Source organism: Amphibalanus amphitrite, unplaced genomic scaffold, assembly GCF_019059575.1.
Source record: "Amphibalanus amphitrite isolate SeventyFive unplaced genomic scaffold, NRLGWU_Aamphi_draft 000137F_arrow, whole genome shotgun sequence".
Lineage (NCBI taxonomy): Eukaryota > Metazoa > Arthropoda > Thecostraca > Balanomorpha > Balanidae > Amphibalanus > Amphibalanus amphitrite.
In genome coordinates, this window is record NW_024881632.1 from 610068 (window position 1) to 632350 (window position 22283).

The following is a 22283-nucleotide window of genomic DNA, read 5'->3' on the forward strand; positions in this document are numbered from 1 at the left end:
AGATGTTAGCAGCGTTTGAACTTTTGCCGTTTTTGAGGCGAAAATGGCGAACATGACGTCACTAAAACGTCAATTTCTCAAAAATTTTCCGACGGATTTCGCTCAAATTTTCAGGGAAGGTGTCAAATTGATGTAAGAAAAGGTACTGAAAGTTTGGCGGCGCTGCGCGCCGCCGTTTTTGAGATATCACAAAAATTCGCGACGGGGGGTAAAATTTACCCCCCCCCCCCCCAGCCCCGCGCGGGTTAACAATGTGTGTCGTATTTATTGTTTTTATATGTCTGACTCCGTCTATTATTGGGTTTTCGGACCTGTTGATGGTATGCAATAAATACAATACAATACAATACAATACAATACAACAGGAGCCAGAACGTCGCCGCAGAATGTGGGTGCGTCAACCTGTGTTGCGCAGGCAGGAGATGGGCGAGTTTCGAGCTTTGATGGCCCAGGAGCGTGAAAATGGAAGTGCTTTTCATAACGCATATCGCATGTCACCGGAGGCCTTCGATGAGTTGACTGTACAGCTGGAGCCTGCCCTGCGACGTCAGGACACCAACTTTCGATTGGCCATCACCCCAGCGGAGAAGCTAGCCCTTACCATAAGGTGATCATAATTGTAATTTTGTAAGATTTAGAAAAGGGTTATGAGAAACAAAGAATATAGTGCAGACTCCATATAAAAATAGATGCAAATAAATTGCAGATCCCTACTTCTGGATGGTCAGTTTTCAGGTTGACTCAGTTTCCAACACATTGAAATGCTTAAATTGTCAAGCAAGCCGAAATGCACTTACATAGCTACAATCATGTTTGTCTGCTAATGTGATGATTAATATGCTGCTAATGCTGACAGATTAAAATATAGATAAAGCTGGTATAAACTGCCTTGGAAATTTGACTGCCATTTTCACTTTGCAAAGGGCCGTTTATTACTATTCCCAACTGTTTAGGTACTCCAGCATATCCTCACGTATTGATTGTAACTGATTGTAACTTGTTTGAAAAGTAATTGAATGATGAGGCTAACTTTGATAATCTTGCACAGGTACCTAGCTTCTGGCATGTCCCAGAAAGATGTAGCTCGCTACTTCAGGCTGGGTCGAGCTACAGTGTCCAAGGCTATACCAGAAGTCTGCCAGGCCATCTGGAACATCATTGGGCCCATCGAGCTGCCTCCTCTGACTGAAGAAAGCTGGCTGGAAGATGCTGCCGAGTTCGAACGGAGGTGGAACTTCCCTCATTGTCTAGGTTAGTGTCATGTCTAGGTTAGTGTGATGTGTTATTGCAAATAATTGAATTTAGCAAAATTAAAAAAACAGCCAGTTGACATATGGCTTATGCAATAATTTTTACTTCGCCACACTATTATGTGAGCCAGGCTACACCAAAAGGCTCCTATTTCCTAACCAATCGTTTGTCTTAATTAATCTGCCACCTATTGACCAAATGCACATTTCCTTATCAGTTGTAGTACCATTGGAATAAACATTTTACCAGTTTCCATTTCATTTCTGCAGGAGCCATTGACGGCAAGCACATCGCCATTCAGAAGCCGGGCCTGTCGGGCTCAGCCTTCTACAACTATAAGGGAGGTTGCAGCGTGCTGCTGATGGCGGTGGCCGACGCCGACTACCGCTTCAAGTATGTCCACGTCGGCGCCTTCGGCAGGGAGCACGATAGCACCGTGTTCAACCGTTGCGGCTTCGGCCAAAGGCTGGCTAGGAGTGAGCTGAACCTGCCGGTTGCGCCAGAAGGGGATTTGCCTTACTGTTTTGTAGGTGACGAGGCCTTCCCGCTGCGGGAGACCATCATGCGGCCGTACCCCGGGAGGGTCCTTGATTTTTGTTGTTTATTGGGGCTTTAGGGCGCGCCGACTGCGAAGGTCATTTTGCGCCCATAACGTCACACTAATAAAACAAGTGTTTCAAAACAAGAGACCTTCTATATACCAAGGCTAGAAAGTAAAAGACTTGATGAAAAAGACAAGGTAAGATAGAACAACGCACGAGCGTCGTAACGGTCAACTGACTAGACAAGTAGACTAGAGAGGAATTGGGTCAGGTTGAGTAAATCACTTGGAAGTTGACCGAACGGATAAAGGAAAAAATATTGCCGGATAAAACCCAGGGTGACTCGTCACCCAGTAGGTGGCGGATAGTGGTACCAGGAGCAATACAGCCCAGGTAGCGTGTCCGGTTCCGTTCAAAGAGTGGGCAAGATAAAAGAACGTGAGCGACGGTTAGAGGCACAGAACACCTGTTGCACAAAGGCTGCTCACCTCCTGAAAGGAGATAGCTGTGCGTCGCGTATGTGTGACCAATACGGAGTCTGCAGAGGGCCACTTCCTGGAAACGATTGCCTTGCAGGCAAGACTGCCAAGGCTCTAGAGTTGGTTTCAACTCTCTCAGCTTGTTCCTTACACACAAATCCCACTCTGCCTGCCACTTTGAAAGCATGAAGGGTCGCACCAGCGGATACAAATCCCGGGCAGGCAGAGGCAAGCGCCGAGTGCAGGGTGCTGCGGCGGCGCGTCTGGCAGCAGCATCAGCAAGCTCATTGCCTTCAATGCCGACGTGACTGGGAATCCAGCAGAAACGGACTGATTTTCCAGATTGCTCCACCGACGTAAGCCGAGTTAAAATGTCCCGCACGATGGGGTCAACTGAGTTAAAAGTACGTAAGGCCAATAAGCTGCTAAGAGAATCAGATAAAATCAAGTAAAATGGACTGGTGAGGATAGCTATGGATAGGGAGGGCCCTTGATGAGGGGGATGATGCACAGCAGACGCGTCGCAAAGTGTATAATTACAGACTAAGCAGAGCTCGACGTGTAGTGGAAAATGCTTTTGGCATTTTAGTAACAAAGTGGAGGATTTTTAGGCAGCCAATCATCGCACAGTGGCCCTTTTTCAGAATTAGCACGCATAAATTCAAAATATTTTTTCTCTTCTTTTGAGTAAAAAGCAGTCTAATCGTGTGCAAAACATTCCAAACTATCCGATGGTGCCATTTTTACCTCCTAAAAAATAATTATCTTTGGTAAAACTGACCGCAAAATAGAAGTTTGTCGAGAGGCGCGCGGACACCACCGGCGGACCCTAAAAAGTAGGGTGAGATGAACATCAATTTGTAAGGCTTTCGGTGAGAAAATATTAAAAATTAGTGGCATGGCTGTGAAGCTGAGTCTACGTAGAAGCCCTAGAACCCACAATTTCCATTGTATAAACTTAAATTGACCACTTTTGCCGAATATTGTGAACACAATAACAGGACAATTATTAACTGGAGATGGCGGCATACATATGAAGCTTTATGTTAAGTAGCACACTCTGGGACATATCGTATTATACATCGTTCGAATCGCCGATCTCTTCTGACCATGTCCACCAAAGGGCATCGCGCCATTTTGCGCCATTTTGCTTCTACGGTGGATAACGTGAGCCCGTTCAGTCCGCGAGCGGCTGTGGCTCCTGTTCGATACGACTAAGCTCATTGACCTGGCTCGAAGCTGGTGTCACCTGGTGTGCGCCTAAATGTGGCTTGGCTTTTGCCTAAGATGTGCATATTGAAATGTCATTTAGGCATAACGCTGTGCTCAAGAAAAACTGTCCGATTTCTTGTCGCGTTTGATGTCCAAGCCGCACAAGTCCCGTGGTCGGCTTAAGATCTAACGTCAAAAGCGCCTATGTGTTTGTATTGTTCGCGTCGCGCTGACCTTAGTTGCTGCCCGGCCGGGGCCGACTAACGATGGCTGGCAACAGCTGTAGATGCGGTCACGTGACGCCCTGGGGCGTCCTGGCGGTCAGTGCAGCGCGGTCGGCTGGCGGGCTCGCCACACTTGCGTTCGGAGCGGCCTAGGCCGGCGGGCGAGCCGTGGGAACGTGCGCCAAATCTTGGGCCGAGCGGCCTGTCGCTGTTGGGCAGAATCTCCTTGGGCAGTTCGTTTCGTTTCTTCTCTTTGCATTGGCAGGAAATACGTCCTTGATCACGTGGTGATGTCTTGCACCACTTGCAGGTAATGTGGGAATTAATGCGTGCTAATTCTGAAAAAGGGCCACTGTGCATCGCCAAAACCTCCACCGTTGACGACATCGTGCGCGCCAGTTGTGTCCTTCACAATTTCCTTCGGCGCAGGGACGGCGTGTCGAACGACCGCCGATATATCGAGGTCAACGACGTGGACCACGATGACCGCGATGGGAACGTGGTGCCTGGACCTTGGCGAGCGCACGGTGAGGCCATGGGCCTGAGAGACGCGGGCCGTCTGGCCGCCAACACCTACACGCGCGCTGCTGCCAGTGCCCGCGACAAGTTCGCCGAGTAGGGGAGAGTGGGGTAATTTGGCCGCTTTTTTTAGAAAACGATGTAACTAAAAATCGACAACACATTTCTGCATTTTCTCAACGCTGACAAATGTGGCATACATTTTACTTTCTTGGACAGTAAACTTGAAATGATAGATTAACTATTTATATTGAAATTGTGACGTATTACAAAGGTCTGCAAAGCGGCCAAATTGCCCCACTAGCAGGGTTATTTGGCCGGGGGTGTGGGGCAATTTGGCCGGTGTTAGTTTGAGGCCATGATTTTTGTTATAGGCGAGTCAGATTCACTTTCGGCAATGACGTGTGTCCTACGACGCATTTGAAGCATTTTGGAGGTTGACTCAGCCGTCACAGTGGTCGAAAATAGTCAAAATAGCGGCTCTAGATGCGATGACAGCTTTTTACGAATAGCTTTTGAAGTAATCAAGCTAGGCCAAAACTAAAAGTACCATCGTAATTCTCTCGTCATTCCGCATCGAAACATGTATGTGTTGACCTCGAGAGGTCAAGGTCAAAGGTTGGCTTCAGGTCACGCTACCTCAGGTCGCTTGACCTCAAGGTTACATGAGTTCAAGGTCATCATGTATATCATTCGATGCGCCTTGACGAGCTGAACACAATGAGACCATTTGCGCGGCTGTATCTTTTTTCTGTAAGTATTTATTAGCAAAAAAGCGTTAGGTAACTTTTGATGACGTCACATGCCCTTACAGCTGTCCAGTAGGAAATATGGCATCAAGGTAGTCAAAGTTGGTCATGAATTATGTCCTTTATGGTATAATTGACCATGACAGCTCGGCCGTCCCAGCATAGTGACTCCGAGCGCACCGGCCAAGTTGCCCCGCTAGTCCCGGCCAAATAACCCCACATTGCCATTCTGAAAATTTTTGTCTATAAAGTCGTCATGGCTGTACAGAACTAGATGAAATTGCTCTTGGAACCACTGAACACCCTCAAAAATGGCGCTATAATGTTGGAATTCGTTTAAAGCCCAAATACTACATGTTATACAAATTTTTAAAGGGAAGTAAAAGTTACCATTTTCTAACGAAATTCACCTTTTATTAATTTTGAATAAAACTAAGAGGGGGAAAATTTTGACATTTGTTCTCGAGTTAGTTCTACCGATGACAAATGAATAGAGACTAAAGTTATTTCATTCACTTTTATTAGCTTTCGTACAGGTGGGGGCGGCCAATTTACACCACCGGCCAAATTACCCCACTCTCCCCTACTTTGTGAGCGAGCAGGGGCGACTGCCGTGGCAGGAGGCCGTGGTGCGCCGTGGTGCTCGAGAGTGAACAGCGTCTACTTGCGACTATATGTAGTGTATAAGATGAAGGATTGTGCTTTGTTAATTTTCGAGACCAGTGTTTTGTTTTCTTCAAATCAATAGTTTTGATATTGGATTTTGAACTTGCAAATCAATTTGAAGGCCAACTCGTCATGCCTGATTGTGAAGTGTTTTGCTTGAAAGTCACTGCTAGACCCGGGTAAAAGTTGCGAGGTAATGTTACTTGATAACGTACGTTCGCATGTCATACCGTGCTTTGCAGTGGCTATGTTGAACCGAATGTCCTAAGACAATAACTTATCAACATGTTCTCCATGGCACCTGTCGTTGTAAATCAATGGATACACGGTTAATTCCCATCGGGGTGCTTTGTCCTATGCTGTGGCGAGAGAAATCTGAAAGTACCTAGGAATTCACACGGACGTATGCATTCACAGGGCATTAGTCCTACTCTGGTGACCTCCATTGCTGCAGTTCTTCCTAGCTACTATGCCTATCGTCCATTTCTTAACCATTTGATGTATCAAATGGTTTTCGTGAATAGCTGAAACCTCACAATGAAACGATCCAATCTACATCAACATAGCTCTTCCTATGAGGCATCAACTATCAACACTGGCAGATGTAAATATTAACTGCGCACAGAGTGAACTATGCGCACTGTTTCTGTCTCGGCAGCTGCTACCATATGACCCGTTTCATGGCTGCCATATTCAACTTCCCATGAAGGTGTGAAAACGGCCTCGAAAACGGCGAGGGACGGCGACGGGCCCGTTTTGACGGGTGACGGGCCCGGTGGGAACCGGGCTTAAACCTAAAGAATATAATGCAGTTGAGTGAATGTGTTAAACACTCTCCGCCCGACATCGTGGGATGTACTGACGGGACCCACATCAGCCTAACCGTCCCCAGGGAGCAGCGATAAGCATACCTAAATAAACCGTAAAGGCTTCCCGTCCCTGAACGTAATGGCCGTCGCTGCATCTGACCGTCCAATCATCACGTTGAACGTACATTGTGGCGGTCGGGTGCACGACGCTCGGGTGCTCACTACATCGGGGATGCCTGAGTATTTCTGCAATGGAAATCCCGTAATGGGCGGCATGATGCTGGGTGACAGTGACTACGGCCTTGCACCCTGGCTCATGACGCCCACCGCGGACCCCACCACTGCCGAGGAGCGCGCTTATAACGCCGTTCACGCTCGCACTCGTGTGGTGGTGTAGAACGCTTTTGGTCTCCTCAAGATGCGTTTTGGTGCACTTCAATTCGAGTCTCGGAGACTGCGGTGGAGCCGGAGAAAGATGTGTTCTTAGCCAGGATCCGGAGCCTGGACCAGAAGGCTTCCGCTATAACAAGACTGCAGGAGTCGGGGACGCTGAGCAGTCAGCAGATGCGGCGTCTGGCAACTGGGAGGCGCCACCGCTGGTCTACCGAGGAAATTGGTGTGACTGTTGGGCTACGATGCATCAGTCACGAGGCATACGCCTTCGTCCAGCCAGTCATGCACTTCCCTCTGCCGTCATGCAGTACCCTGTCAGCCCGCGGCTTATATCTTACTTAATGGATCTCCAAAGGAGCAAGACTGTCCTGGCTGCTTGCTGCTGTACAGCGCATGAGCGGCATGGAACGGCTCTGCGTCCTGTGCTTCGACGAAATGTCGCTGAACGGAGGATGGTGCTACGACCAGATGACAAACCGAGCCATGTCAGCCACGAAGCTCCAGCTTCTCATGGTGCGGGGCCTTTGCGCGTCGTGGAGGCAGCCGTGCTACTACGGCATGAGTGCGCCGATGAACATGACCTCCATCAACGACGTCGTTGACGACCTCGAGGTCACCGGTCTGCGTGTCATTGCTGCCGTCTCCGACATGGAACCAAGCAACGAGCGGATGTGGCGCCAGGCAGGTGTCTCGGACAGCCAGAGCTGCATCGCGAGACGCAAACCCAGCCGCCCCGAGAGGTTAAGATACTTAAAATTCTTGGAATAGATTTCGGCTGAATTTTCACGTGGAATCGGCAATCAAGGCGTTCTTTGCGGATTACATGCGGAATTTCACTTGAACTCCCGCGCCATTTCGCGTGAAAAACGAGAATCGAGAAAGCTTGCCCCAAGCCCTATTTTCAACACGGCGACGGGCAGTGGAGAAGGGAATGAGTGTGTAAGTATGATATGGACTGCTTTTGAGGAGAATGATCAAGGCCATGAGGCTCATTACAACTGTTTTGATCTTGTACAGATTCAGTTTTCTTTATTTTCGGGCTACACTGAGGAAAAAAAGATTAAAAACCTATTTCGGCTTTATCGAGATACCTCGTTCACTGGTTTCCCGTGATTTGATTTTTCTAGGAAATTATTTTTCCATCAGTGTAGCCCGAAAATAAAGAAAACAATTATTAACCTGAAGAAAATTTAGATGTACGCGCGCAGCAGCGGGCTTGGGCGCGCCGGAGGGCCAGCAGACACGGTCTGCTTGTCTGCTTGGGCGAGAGCCACGCCAGGCGTGCTGCCCGGTGCCTGCCGGCCACCTCCACCACAGGGGCCGTGGTGGAGGCCATGCATGTGACCTCCGGGGGCGCGACGGGTGGGGCTGCCGCCGAGGACTGCCGAAAGATCCTGTCAGCTTTCCTCCTAGGGCAGCTGGGCCCCTCCCCAACGCCTGTGGTTCCCGCCCCAGACGTAATCGTGGTGTCGCTCGGGGGAACGCTCTCACCCCCCGGGCGACACCACACAGTGCTCACACAAACGCCCCCGCCATGGCTGCGTCGGTGGCCCAGAACATCAAATGGCTGATCAGGTGCCTGCTGATGTTCGGCACCTCGGAGGCCACTGTCATTCTCCTGACGGGGGTCCCGTGGGCCCAGTTGTCACCCAGCAAACACATGACGTTGGTACAACGTTGTCAGGACGTTGCATTTCGGTAAGTTATGGTACAACGTTGTAAGAACGTTATGGCAACATTACAAACGTTGTCCGTTAGCAAGGTTGCCGGTAGGTCGTGATTTTACGTTTTGTTAACGTTATCGGACATTTTTCGCAATGGACATTTTTTATACAGTGTTCTTCACTTTGTAACTTTTGCATTTCAAGGAAACCATCAGAAAGTCCTATACAAACTGGAGAGCGTTGTCGCTCAGCGAAATCATTGCGTCGCTGCGAGTGCTGACTGCGGAGTTCAAAACTTCGCGAAAAAAAACGAGCGTGTTGTCCATGATACAAACAAAGCCAATGGTACTCAATTTTAAGGTCCTAGGTCAACCAGTGATCTCAGAGGTCAGGTCAAACACTCCTCTCAGAGCTAGTATGTCACTGGAGAGTGGAGATGGAGCTCTTCTGGATGCTATAAAATCGACAAAAGTGAGCAAAATCATTATCAGAACAGGCTGAAACATTCCAAATTACAATAACCTTGACCCTGAGTGTAAACAGGGTCTCAAGGTCACCCGAGGACAAGAGATTTTGTGAATAACCTCGTAGACTTCAACCTTCTGTTGCAGATAAACCTGCTCGTCCTCCTCGGCTGTGCCACGATGGGGGAGACTGTGCGGCGCATCATGAGAAAAGTTGGGTCCAACAGTCTGTGGGCCGGCTGCAGCCCACATGGAAGAAAGGGGAAGGAAAACTTCGCAAAAACACAGCTGTGCTCTGTAAGCACGAGTAAGACACTTTGCTTTTGGATAATAACTTTGTGAGTCATGTGTGCCTATCCACTTACGTAATAATACGACCCTAAACTAAATCATTTTCGTGTGACAACTTATATCGTGGTGTGCATGAAGATTGTGTCGTGTTACCTTACCATCATTTCAATGATCGGCCATCTCGGGCGCAGTTTGTATCATCTACAACGGTTAGCTGTTGTTTGTTTTCAAATAACATTGTTGTTGTTAGACTTCGGCCCTAAGATGCCGATAATATTGTATATACCTCCTCGTATTACAATGGTAGGTAATAGTATGGTTATGGTTTATGCCTTAAGGCGTATGCCTTCGCGTTCACAAATCTGCTATGGTGTCGGAGGTTGAAGACGCGTTAGCAGAGATGCTGAAGCACGCCCCGTACCAGCCCGGTGGTCCCAAGCATAGGGGTCAGGTAAGTTGGTGGTCGCTAATAGTTCAATAATCCAGTGGTGCCGATTTAGCCAGTTTCAACGCCGCGAAACAGCCGCATTTTTTTCTGACATACCAGACTTCGATCTCCAGTCCTCGATGACGGTCGTTTAAAGCTTCCGATTTCAGTGCAGTTGTGCAGATCAGAAGCCAGCATCAGTATTGCATAAGTTAGGGAAGTCGGTTTTTATGCATTATTGCCGTTCTGTTAATTCTTGTCTGGCTTTCGGACAGTCGACTCGGTCGGACATATGTAAAAAGTAAAAAGTGCAGACAAGATGTCAATTTTTCCCAGACATTCCAGAAACAGGTTGGGGTAGCCTCTGCCCCCGCCACCTCCCCTCCCCCCCCCCCAAGTGCGCATATAACAAAGACTGACTGTTATGGTTATTGTTCGCATTGTCATCATGTCAGTAACTTTTGCAGCGCTCGCTTATACGTTACTGAACTTTTCAGACCTGCCGGAGAGAAACTGGTCTACAAGGTGTCCCGAAATTGATGTCCTCTCCCGTTCGTTACGTTTCCCCAGAGCAATACCGGTATACCAATGGCGCTTTACCGGGACCCGACCCTGGGGCACGGTCACGTGTTTGTTGGTCACGTGACCTAGCCAGGCGAGCCGACCCAGGACCCGGCGGGGCGGCAGAGGTCATTTACCGAGAGGGTCGCGAGGCGCGCGAACTGCATATCAGCCATGGCGAAGGAGTACCCTTTGTCGACTCGCTATCGGGCTGTCGGCATGGTCAACGGCGGCACGCCCCAGGTACAGGTAGCCAAGGAGCTAAGGATAGAGCCCAGGACCCTCAGACGCTGGATGGCCCTCGACCGCAAGGGAGAGGCACTGGAGAACCGCGGGGGAAGAGGGAGGAAGACAGCGATGAGCCGGGTGGCCAAAATCGTGGTGGCGAAATGTCGTGGTGGCGAAAAAAAAGAAACGGCACCAGTCGACACGGAAACTGGCGCGGAAACTCGGTGCAAAAATCATCCGGCCTCCAAGTCCGCTGTCCACCGGTATCTGCGGCAGTGCCTCCGTCTGAAGCCGCTGAAACCGCGCGTGGAGCCCAAGCTGACGGCAGCACAGCGACGAAAACGGCTGGACTTCGCTAAAAGTCAGATCAACTGGTCCATACAGGACTGGAGGCGGGTCCTGTTCAGCGACGAGTCTCCTCTTGAGCTGTTTCATCCTCCCAACTGCCAGAACGACCGTGTTTGGGCTCAGAACAGCTCAGAAGTGCTTGTCATCGAGGCCGTCAAGCAGCCGGGCAAGGTCCTGGTGTGGGGCATGATGAGTTTCCGTGGCCTGTCAGACCTTCACATCGTGCCCCGCGGCCAAACCGTGACAGCGGACTTCTACGTGGAGGAGGTGATGAAGGGAACGGCGGCATCAGCGATGAGACGACGGAAGGAGAACGGACCACCAACGGCCATCAAACTTCTGCCGGACATGTCACAGGCCTTTTTCCAACAGGACGGTGCCCCGGCTCACAACGCCACCAAGACCCAGGAGTGGTGCCGGGCCAACTTCCCTGGCTTCTGGGCCAAAGGAGAATGGACAAGATGGCACCAGCGTCGTCCGAACTGCCCTCATCAGGAAGCTCCGATCGGCCTGGAGCAGCATCTCTGGAGAAACTCTCGACAACCTGATGTGTGGCATGCCGGAGCGCATGCAGGCATGTGTGCGGAAGCGTGGTGGATACATCAACAAATAAATCATGAACCGGTCATTTTTTGTTTTGATGTTATTGCACGCAATGGGAGAGGACATCAATGTCGGGACACCCTGTACAGACGCCAGGGTCACTGCGAGCTGCAACTCAGCTGTTGCACCCGACAGTGTTCACCGACAGAGATGAGGAGGGATAAATATTTGCTGCATTCAGTTCAGCTGACTGAGCGCGCCGCCGCGGTGAGCGGACGTGAGCGCTCCTCACTCCTCCCCGTTACCCCCTTCTGCCTACTCCGTTAGTGTGAGTGTGAGAGTGTATTTGTGCTACTTTTGAACAGTTTTTCTACGAAGATACGTCGATTGGAACCTCTCAAAGATCTCTTTGTGGACTGGTACTCCCATCTCACGTTCAACATGCACCGTGACATCGCCCGTCTCCTGGTTCTGCTCGCCGTAGTGCGGGTACTGACCGTTTTGACCTGCCCGGCACCAGCGCCGCCACCACTTGGCGGAGCTGGTGTGGCGGATCACCAGCTCAGGCACCATCTCACTAAAAGAAAAACTGCTTTCCCACGGAACTTTTCTCGGTTTTCATCGAGCTTTACTAGTGATTCGGTCCCAGCTCTAGCCACCCAACGGCTGCCGGCATTCAAATCTTCCCGAGCCTCAGGGACGACGGACCGCGCTCCCGCGCCGCGCGCAGAGCCCCACGGACGCCAGCTGTTTGCAGCAACTGAAGTGGAACGTCACTGGCTGCTCCTGTGGGACCGCTACAGGAGGGCCAAGAAGGTGACTCTCGCCACGGTTCCAGTGGCCCGAGTCGGCGTGACGCAGAGCGCTCCAGGCCAAGGTGGCCTTTATTTGACGTCATGGACGTGTTCCTGGCGCATCACACGTCCCAGAAGAGGCGGTAAGTTGCAGGTGCTTGGTTTTCCACTTTCAGTTGTTGTCATTTCACCCGTACGAAAATATGTGTACATATGATTCTTATGATTCTTGCCCTATACCTATACTGAACATTTAAGATCCATGACTGTTACAAATTGCCGGGATGTGTGTGGCCTCTTTGTGTGCTGCAGTCTACTGGACATACCTACATAATTATAATTATTAACGGTATTCCACTGGTACACATGTCCTCCTTTTGCTCCTGGTCTATTGTCCATGTGATATGCACTTGACAGCGTCAAATTTAAATAAGGGCTTCCAGATTCTATGAATTTGTGTAGCTATATTTAAAATGACTGTACAGCGACATGCCTTTTGGGAATTTCGGCCGGCATGCGACGATTCTACCAATTACCGTTCATAACCTAATTCATTTCTGTTAGGCAGCGGTGGATGGCATGTCCTTAGAGGAGATGCGCGCCACCGTACTAGAGATGGCGCGCGCACACCCTCCCCTCCAGTGGCGCTTCCTAGGGTGCCGCCTCCACCCGTCGGCTCCTCTGTCCACACGCCCTCCCGGTCCATCCGGGTCACCGGATTGGTGTGTCAGTGGCGGCTGAGTATTAGCTTAATTTGCAAGCTAAGTAATGGGCAAGGCGCCCTCACCCACAGCCCACGACGGGGCGGCCCAATCCGCAGACCACGACCTCTCAGCTGGCGGCCGCGACGGTGCGCTCTCACCCGCCGGTTGCGACGGGACGCCCTCAGCTGCCGGTCACGACGGGGCGCCCTGAGCCGCCAGCCACAACAGAGCCTCCAAGGGAGCCAATGAATCCGACCACGCCAACGCTGCCCCGGCCGCTAGGTCGTCAAAATCAACACCTAGTTGCCTTTATCGCCGAGCGTGGCCGACCAATTCTGAAGCCAATTGAGAATCGCCAGAACAGTCGGCCATCGCCAAATAGGTCAGAAACTCCACGCGCTCGTAAGAGGAAGTGCCCTGAGGAATATTCCGAACGCCACAAACGACGAAAGAAGGAGGAGCTGATACGGACAGCTTCACACTATGGTCTCGACCTCAGCGCCACGTCCTGCGTTACGGCTGCCTCGAAGGCTTCCCCAAAAGTCGTCGCCGCTGGATACTAGACGAAAATAATATTTCCCTGAGAAAATATCAGGAAATTACTGCACTTACTCCAACTCTGCCCCGGACACACGTCATCAAAGCCGAACGTCGAAGGTATGTTGTATGACGTACATCACATGTACAGGGTGTTCCAAAAAAAGTGAGCCCCCTAACTAAGATCGACTGTATCTCCGCAACCGTGTATCCTACAGCTTTGGAAAGCCGCTCATTAGAAAGAGCAATCGAATTCCATCCAGATAGGTCGTAATTCTGTTACATAGCTTGCTCAACACGACCAGCATTGTGAAAAGCACAATTCAATACCAAATTCTTAGTGAAATATTTAGCGGTAACGGATATGGTTAAAATTTCTTCACATCTGACTGCATATTTCAGTTCACGTGCTTTTATTCATTCTTCGCGCGTGAACTTTTATCATAAAAAAATGAAGACTGAATGGATGACCTAGTTCAACCAGTATTTTGACCACTCCAATATCGGTCGTGCGTTGCCGTCAGCAATACACGTTTACCGCCGTCGCCGTGTTTCACCCGATCTCGCAACACATTTTGTTCTGGTCGTTCTCGGTGTAATACGTAATCATTCAGAGCCACACTAGGTAGCCTACTAGAACCGAAATTGACCGTTCTTTCCAACAATGGGTCTTTCATTATCGTAGGACATACGGTTTTGGAGATAAAAGCAATAATACGAGGGGGTACCCAAAAGAAACGGGAATTGTTTCATATCTGTTTATTCACTGATCCCTACACATCGTCACTCATGTCATTCTTAAAGTACTCTCTCTGCGAGACAATGCACCTATGCAGACGCGTTTTCCAGCTCTCAAAGCAGCTCTGGAACTCTTGCAAGGTGATGCCTTGCAGAGCCATCGTCGTTTTTGCTTTTACCTTATCAAAGTCGTCGAAATGGTTTCCCTTGAGGTCTTTTTCATTCTGGGGACCAGGAAAAGGTCACAGGGTGCCAAATCCGGTGAATAGGGAGGGTGGATCCGTAGGGTCATGCATTTTTTGTCCAAAATTGTCTGACACTCAAGGCGGTGTGCGCTGGCACACTGTCGCGATGAAATCACCACTCCCCGCTTCGCCACCTGTCGGGGAGTTTTCGTCTCACCGTGTTTCACACACGCCGCAGAACGTCCAAGTAAAACGTCTGATTGGCAGTTTGACCAGGGAGGAACAATTTCCTTTTCCACACTTCCCTTTGCATCGAAAAAACAAATCAGCATTGTCTTGACATTTGACTTCACTTGGCAAGCTTTTTTGGGGCGCTTTTGGGATAACATTTGACCACTTTTGAAGTGCGAAAATCATTCATAAACCCGCGTCTTGCTCACGGCAGCATTTTTGTATGCTGCTTGAAGCATTGGAACCGTTTCAGTCGCGGACTTCCCCAGCAGGAAACAAAATTTCACAGATGCGCGTTGTTGCTCAGTTCCGCTATGCATAAAAAAACGACGGATCGGGCGGGAGTGCTTCAATAAATACGTGCGCCACGCGGCCGCGCCTCTTTATTAAGTCACCTCACGGTGCAGACTAAGTCCCAGGGGCCAGACTGGTTTGCCCCTAGCAGGGCAATGCCGAGCTACAACTGGCTTGGCCTACAGAGAACGATTCCCGTTACTTTTGGGTACCCCCTCGTAGTTAGGGGGCATACCGCCGTCGCCAAGTTTCACTCGATCTCGCAACACATTTTGTTCTGGTCGTTCTCGGTGTAATACGTGATCATTCAGAACCACACTAGGTAGCCTACTAGAACCGAAATTGACCGTTCTTTCCAACAAGGGGTCTCTCATTATCGTAGGACATACGGTTTCGGAGATAAAAGCAATATAAGTTAGGGGGCTCACTTTTTTTAACACCCTGTAGAAGCATATGGATGTACAGGGTGTCCGGAAATTGATTGCACACTCTTCTAGTCCACTTTACAAGGAAACAAAACATGCATGGGTCATGGTTTATTTACCGATATACCCTCCACCCAATCGCACACACTCCCTCATACGGTCGGGCATGCCACACATCAGGTTATACAGTATCTCTACACTAATGCTAAGCCACGCTCGCTGGAGGTTCCTGATATGCGCCTGCTCGGTGGTAGCCGGCTCCATCATGTCGAGCTCGCTCTGCACGATAGCCCGCAAATTCTCGATGGGAGACGGGTCAGGGCTGTTGCCCAGCCATACACCCTTGTCCCAAAGCCCTGGGAAGTTGTCCCAGCACCACCGTTGAGTGCTGGCGTCGTGATGAGCTGAAGCACTGTCTTGCCGGAAGATCGCCTCGGACATCTTCGGGAGCAGCTCGACCTGTGTTGGCGCCCCCGTCTGCCTCTTCCGCTTATCGCGGACACTGCAGACTTCTTCAGAACTCCTTCACGTAGTACTGGGCCGCCACGGTCTGACCGCGGGAGACGATGTGGAGCTCTGACAAGCCCTAATGACTCATCATGGCTCAGGCCATGATTTTCAGCGGCTGCTTCACCTTGTCGATGGCAGGCACTTCAGCACTGCTGTGCGCCCAGACGCGCTCGTTCTGGCGATTCAGCGGAAGCATGAGCTCGAACACAGACTCATTGCTGAACAAGACGCGCCGCCAGTCCTGAATGGTCCAGTTCTTCTGCTCCCGGGCAAATACCAGACGCTTCCGCTTCTGGGCTTCGGCCAGTTTTGGCTGCCGGCGCAGATTGAGCGGTTTGAGACCCAGGCACTGGGCCATGTAGTTGTGAACAGTGGTCTTCGACACCGCTTGACCCTTCTCAGTCATTTTTTGGGCCAGTTTCCGCGTCGCTTGGCGTCTTTTCAGCACGGCCTTAGCGAGCACGATTTTGGCCACACTGCTCAGCACAGTTTTTCTCCCATGGTCCTTGCGATTCTCCAGTGCTGCACCGCTGTGGTCGAGAACCAGTCAGTAATGAAGGGTACGGCGAGATACGCCCACTTGTCGGGCAACATCGCCTACCGTCATCCCGGCTTCAACCATTCCAACCGCGCGGTAGCGCGTCGTCAAAGTGTGCTCCCTCACTATTCTCGATATGGGGTCCGCGCGCGAAGACTACCTCTCGGAAAGCGACCTGTGGCCACTCACTGCGGCTGGGGTCAGGTCATCTGCTGGGTCACGTGATCACATGACATGCTGGGGTGCCCAGGGGCGGGGTCGCGAACCTCCCTAACCGGTTTGGCGGGAGCACGTGCGAGATACGTGAATATGGGCAGTGTGCAATCAATTTCCGGACACCCTGTATGTATCGTGAATGTAGGTACCAGGGCCCAATCTTACCAATGCCGTGGATGCAGAGGCCGTGGATGCCTACCACGGCGGCTGATCCACGGCACTCCATTTACCCAATCTTACCTATGCCGTACCACGGCATTTCTATTCACCGCATTTTGCCCACGGTACAATTCAGCGCCAGCAGAAAACACGCAATGTGATTGGTCAATTCTTGTCACCTTCGCTGTTGGAAATTGTGCGTAATGCTTGTGAACAGGTATAGCTCTCTATTTAAAGTTTTGTCGGGCGTTTATTTGTTTTAGAGACATATATAATATGTGTGAAGGATAAGTTATTTGTGGAAAACGTGATAGCAAACTATGAAAAACTAAAGCCTGCCTAAAGAATTCTGAAAAGCGGATTACTGGCCTAATGAGCTTCCGCGAGGACATTCTTGCGCTGAGAAAATCGAGTGGATTAGTTTTCAACTTCGTGTCGCTACTCATCATTTCTATTTACTTACTGTTAAGATATTGCAACAATTCTTAGATAAAATTATTGAAGTAACGACCTAGTGATAGCTCCGCTGCTGTTTTTAAGTCATTGGAATAATGCAATTGAAATGCAGCTTGTAAAGCTTAAACTTTGGGTTCATGCACCGGGCCAGCTCAAGCTATAGCCTATTTTTCTGCTTTTTACAAGCATCAGGGCTGCGGAGTCGGAGTCGGAGTCGGAGTCGGAGTCGGTCGGAGTCGACAGTTGTGACCGGAGTCGGAGTCGGAGTCGATTTTAGAAACCCGAGCCGGAGTCGGAGTCGGAGTCACCGAAAATCTGTCGACTCCGCAGGCGCAGCCCTGCTAGGTCTGCGGAGTCGGAGTCGGGAGTTGGAGTCGGTCGGAGTCGACAATTCTGCCCGGAGTCGGAGTCGGAGTCGGAGCTGGTTTTTGAAAGCCGGAGTCGCAGTCTGAGTCGGAGTCGCCGAAAATCCATCGACTCCGCAGCCTTGACAAGCATGATAACAAAAGGAATTCCTCAAAATATTGAAGAAACTCTTCTACATCTCAAAACCATATCAAGAAAAAGGCTTCCAGTTCAGAAGTCAGATTGAGACGCATGAAGACAGCATGCTTCGTAGCTGTCTGTGCCAGACAGAAAGTGGTAAAATATGCATTGTGAGTGCTGATATAATTGTTTAACAAGTTTACGGTATTTAATTGTTTTAAATATTTACTTAGAAATCATTAAGTACCTATGTTTGTGAGACGTCCGGACGGGGTAAACACTGAAACACCCATATTATAGCATATAGATAGGTTTGGCATTGGTAAGATTGGGCCCAGGTGCTAAAATCGCCTCCACGATCTCGTATGGATTTGAAAAATAAGACCATATAATGAATAAACATGTTTATTTTTATGGATTTGAGTGTGATTTTATCCCTGGAAAATACATGTTTTTGAAATAATCACTATGCGTGTAATCGTCGCTCTAAGATGTCAAGGGCATTATATGAAGAATTATTTACTTAAAGGGAGATTATGACCTTTTTCCACAAAATCTGAGTTAGGACCATTTTCTGACAAAACACAACAAGTTATAATGTAAATTAAAACCATTTTGCTCAATTCGGTACCTTGCCGCAAATATCTCAACTTGAAGTCACGTTAGCGGGGAGCGCTGAAAATGACCGTTGAATAAGTACTTACATCACTTTTTGGTACTTGCATGTAATTTTGTAAAATGAGCGTATTCATTACATTTGATCTTCATCACATCTAGTTAGTTAATGGTCGTCTATAGTGCCTTCAAAAGATATTCATGTTTTGGGGGTGGTTTATGTCTAAATTTACGCAACTATTTTTCCTGTTCATCATCTGTCGCCATATGCTGCTATTTTAGTAGCAACGACTCAATTTTGAATCGGTCCCGCCGACTGCACAATAAAAGAAGATAGATACAACACTTTTGCGGCATCACTGAAAAACTTATGCAGTACTGTCATCAAAATTCTCATAACACCGTTCGACAAACCTGAAGTCTTTTTGAAATAAATATGCTTGTATTTTTCGCTTCAGGCTCTGAGGCCAAAATAATGAATTTCGTAGTCGCAATCGCAAGATTTGGCTGCGTTTCTGGCGCATGCCGTTCATTTGTGGCGCTTGGAAACAAAGAAGAGTAGGCACTATGTACCCCCGAATTAGAATCTAATTAATTCTAAACCGAATTAACTCTAATTCAAATTAGAATCCTTACAACCAAGCAACGACAAGGCGATAACATAAACAAAAACCCAAGCGTCGCTGTTTGAAACAAAAGCGCCATATACTGCGACTTTTTTATAGAGAAGGACAACGCATTTCGGTGGGTGTTACAAGTAATGCAAGTACTGCTTCTTTTTTGCAAAAATAAAAACCTTTTTCACATACGAAAATGTGCTAGGAAATTTTCATATTTTATAGAAACTACAGTAGAAATAGTATAGATGTCGAGTAATTTTTATTTAAGAAAAAAGAAAGCTCATTATCTCCCTTTAAAAAATAATAATAGTGTCAAATATTGCATAGTAACAGTGGCGGATCCAGGGGGGGGGGCAAAATGGGCATTTGCCCCCCCCCAAACGGCATGATTTTAACATTACGCCTATGGACGATGCATGGCAAGAATCGATAAATTTTTATGGTTTGCCCCCCCCCCCCCAAACCTCTGAGCTGGATCCGCCTCTGCATAGTAACATCCTCCCAACGGCCTATCCCTTTCACAACACCCGCCATTCACGGCACTAAAAGGTGGCGTGAATGGAACGGCCACCGACAGCGCAAACAGCTGATTATTTGCGTTTGTTCTGCCGCTCTCGCGGCAGCTTGTGCCACTGCCCATGTTAAAGCACTGCCAAAATGCCGTGGATAAACATCGACCGCATGCCGTGAATGAGACGGCGTGAATAGCTATCCACGGCATTGGTAATATGCCGTTGCCGTGAATGGGCTCCATTCACGGCATTTTGCCTATTCACGGCATTGGTAAGATTGGGCCCTGGTGTCCGTTTTAAAATGGTACTCATGTGTTATGCTCGTGATTTTTTATCGCATGAGCTATATTGTTAAAATTTCACGTGCTGATAAAAGACATCACGGCTTGACAGAAAATCATAAAATAACTGTCTTAGGATGCAGACGGACGTACAGATGGCTTTTACTGCAGAGGCCTATAATGTACAAAAAAAATCTACAAGGCTCGGCGACTGTTCCTTGAAGTTTAATTTTGACCATCTTAGAGCTGATTTAGCGCCAACCAAAAGCTGTGAAGAACAAGAAGGTGGATGGAAAAGTTCAAGAAGGCAGTTCAACCAGGAGACAAACCGGTAGAAACTGCAGCGTGAGAACAGAGGAAACCATTCAGAAGGTGGCAGACTCTGTAAAACAGAGCTCAAAAAGCCGCGGCAACTGGCAACGCAGCTGTCCTGTGTGCTGTGGTCCATCCAGTACGCCTTCTCAAGCCCCATGGGCCAGTAGGTTGGTTTCCGCGAGATCCTCCCGAGGCTCTAAGCAGGACACCCGCAGCGGCCAACGTCCAGAGCGCAGCGGACCCCGTCCGGAACACGCAGCGGCCAACATCCGGAGAGGGAGCGCAGCGGCACCGCCTTTACGGCCCCTCACTCGTATGTTTGTAGGATGTTTTGCTACTTACTGCAAATGTGTTATTATCAACTTGTGTTTAAGTGATGTGATATCCTTTGATTAGCTGAGACCATCAAACGTATAACATTTAATTTAATTCTCTGCAGATAACACTGTGTTTGAGCGAAACACCTCCCACGGTACAGCACATCGGTACATTTTAACCGTCGGGATACAACAGACCAGCGAATACAATTATTAAGTCAAGCTAACTTACCTTTGCAGGCGACAAAGACAGCGTCTCTCTAGATCTCTCAACTGCTGTGCAGTCAAAACAGCATTTCCCATATGGCGTAGATCTCCCTGAAAGCAAAAACCAAACAAAACAAATGTAATGTTTAACATTGTTTATGAAGAGCATTATGGCATGTGTGTGAGTGTGTGTGCACTGCAACCCTGCTTTGTTGAAAACAGCTAAGCCTTATCCCATGTGGAAGCAGACTCAGAGCGTGTCCAAAGATTATTAAACAGTCTGACAGTTAATGAGCTTGAGGAGTTGCAGGGAAAATGGCAGAAATTTCTTACCTCTATCTTACACCCCAGCCACATCGCACTGAAGTCTGTGTTATTCAGCATTTCCTGCCACTTTCCGAACATTTAGATGAAGCTCAGAAATTTGCAATGTTTTGAAATCTTTAAAAAATTTACTGTTCTTTAAGAAGAAAGAATTCTGCATCACTTGTTTCCCCTGATGTGGATTACAAGATCTTAGACTTAAAAAAAAAATGTTTAGCATTAGCCTGAAAAAAAAATGAACCAAGCAAGATATTGAATATTGATTCCAAGTAGGTACCTAGGCGGTGTTCCACAGCCGCTGCTGTCTAAGTTGCTGACATCATACTTCATAGTGGGCAATTTTGGAGCATGCTTGCAACAATATTGAATGACATCACCAGCATAGAAGTAAAATTTGATGCTGCTGAAGACATCACTTTATTTCACAAGGATGTCTACTTTAACCACATAATTGATGTCACTTAAAATTGAGGCAATCATGCGCCAGAATTGCCCACTATGACGTCAGCACACTGGCAGCATAACGTGAAGCACTGCCCTAATTTGCTTTTTTTGTGCTTACCGTTGAGCACTGCAGAGAAGCACCCATTAAGTGCTGTATGGAGGCTTCTGGCTCTGAGATCTCAGCACCAACAAACACGGATTTCCAGTGCTGTAAAAGTTCATCTATGGTATTACCGACAGCATGAACCTTTCTATGAATAACAAGTGAAAGAACCCAATTAGGGTGAGGCTGACAAGCCTCTAATTTCCTGAGGATAGTTGAGAACTTGAGAGAATGCATATCTTGACCAACTCTGAAAAAAATAACAGTCAGCATTGAGTTTCTAATTATTAATCCACAACCCGTTGTGCTATTGCCGGACCCTGCCACCGACATAATCGAGTAAGTTGAAGTGCTTTGTCCATGGAAATCATGCATTTCCAATTTTCCTTGTTCCACAGCAAGACACTGTTGTCTGTTCTAATATCTAGTTCCAAAGCACAAGTATGGAATTCATCAGGAATAATTCACACCCTAAAATTTGGCCAAACCTACTTCGAGCCGGCTTCGAGCGAGAAAACACTTGAAAAAAATTGCATGAACACGCGCAGTAGCCACGTGCAACCGCACGTGCGCGCCACTACCAAGGTTTGCTATTTTATTCAAGGTCACGTACGCTAGATGACAGCTGCAGATTGCTAATTTACTGCAAGGAGAGTTACGGCATGGATGAAAAGTTCTCTATATACCGTGAGTTCTCCTTCATCTATGGTTTAGGTTTACGTTTAATTGGATTGTCTGGTGTAGAGTAGACAATAACCCCGCGTTTGATGTCTCTCAGACCGCAGACGACGAAGATTCCACGCCGTCCGGCCAATCTGTCGCATTCCATAAATCCATAACTACAACCCGCAGCCGAGCCCCCGATGTCCATCAAGACCATATTCAGCCCAGATTCAGCCCGG

At 48.6% G+C, this 22283-nt stretch overlaps 2 protein-coding genes across 3 annotated transcripts in view; one reads left to right on the plus strand and one right to left on the minus strand.

Moving 5' to 3' along the window:
* LOC122382323 (MTRF1L release factor glutamine methyltransferase-like) overlaps positions 1–21947 on the minus strand; it is an 87445-nt gene extending 65498 nt beyond the window's left edge. The window contains exons 1-3 of one of the 2 annotated variants that reach the window (XM_043367506.1): positions 21874–21947; positions 21397–21631; positions 20536–20621 (exon numbers count right to left, since the gene is read on the minus strand). In XM_043367506.1, the coding sequence (XP_043223441.1) occupies positions 20536–20621; positions 21397–21631; positions 21874–21917 (365 nt within the window). In that variant the 5' untranslated portion in view covers positions 21918–21947. Of the gene's footprint in view, positions 1–20535; positions 20622–21396; positions 21632–21851 lie in introns of both variants that reach the window. The other variant, XM_043367507.1, reaches the window with a different exon arrangement.
* On the plus strand, positions 374–4320 carry LOC122382324 (protein ANTAGONIST OF LIKE HETEROCHROMATIN PROTEIN 1-like). The gene is made up of 4 exons (XM_043367508.1): positions 374–607; positions 1049–1251; positions 1521–1727; positions 4138–4320. The coding sequence occupies exons 1-4, from the start codon at positions 387–389 to the stop codon at positions 4251–4253; spliced, it is 747 nt and encodes a 248-aa protein (XP_043223443.1). The 5' UTR covers positions 374–386; the 3' UTR covers positions 4254–4320.
* Positions 21948–22283: the final 336 nt, after the last annotated feature.

What these genes read in the sequence shown, in the direction of transcription:
- LOC122382324 (XM_043367508.1), top strand. Translation starts at nt 387, where the DNA reads ATGTGGGTGCGTCAACCTGTGTTGCGCAGGCAGGAGATGGGCGAGTTT. An exon ending in AAGCTAGCCCTTACCATAAG is followed by an intron (nt 608 to 1,048) that starts GTGATCATAATT and finishes AATCTTGCACAG; the next exon opens with GTACCTAGCTTCTGGCATGT. An exon ending in GAACTTCCCTCATTGTCTAG is followed by an intron (nt 1,252 to 1,520) that starts GTTAGTGTCATG and finishes TCATTTCTGCAG; the next exon opens with GAGCCATTGACGGCAAGCAC.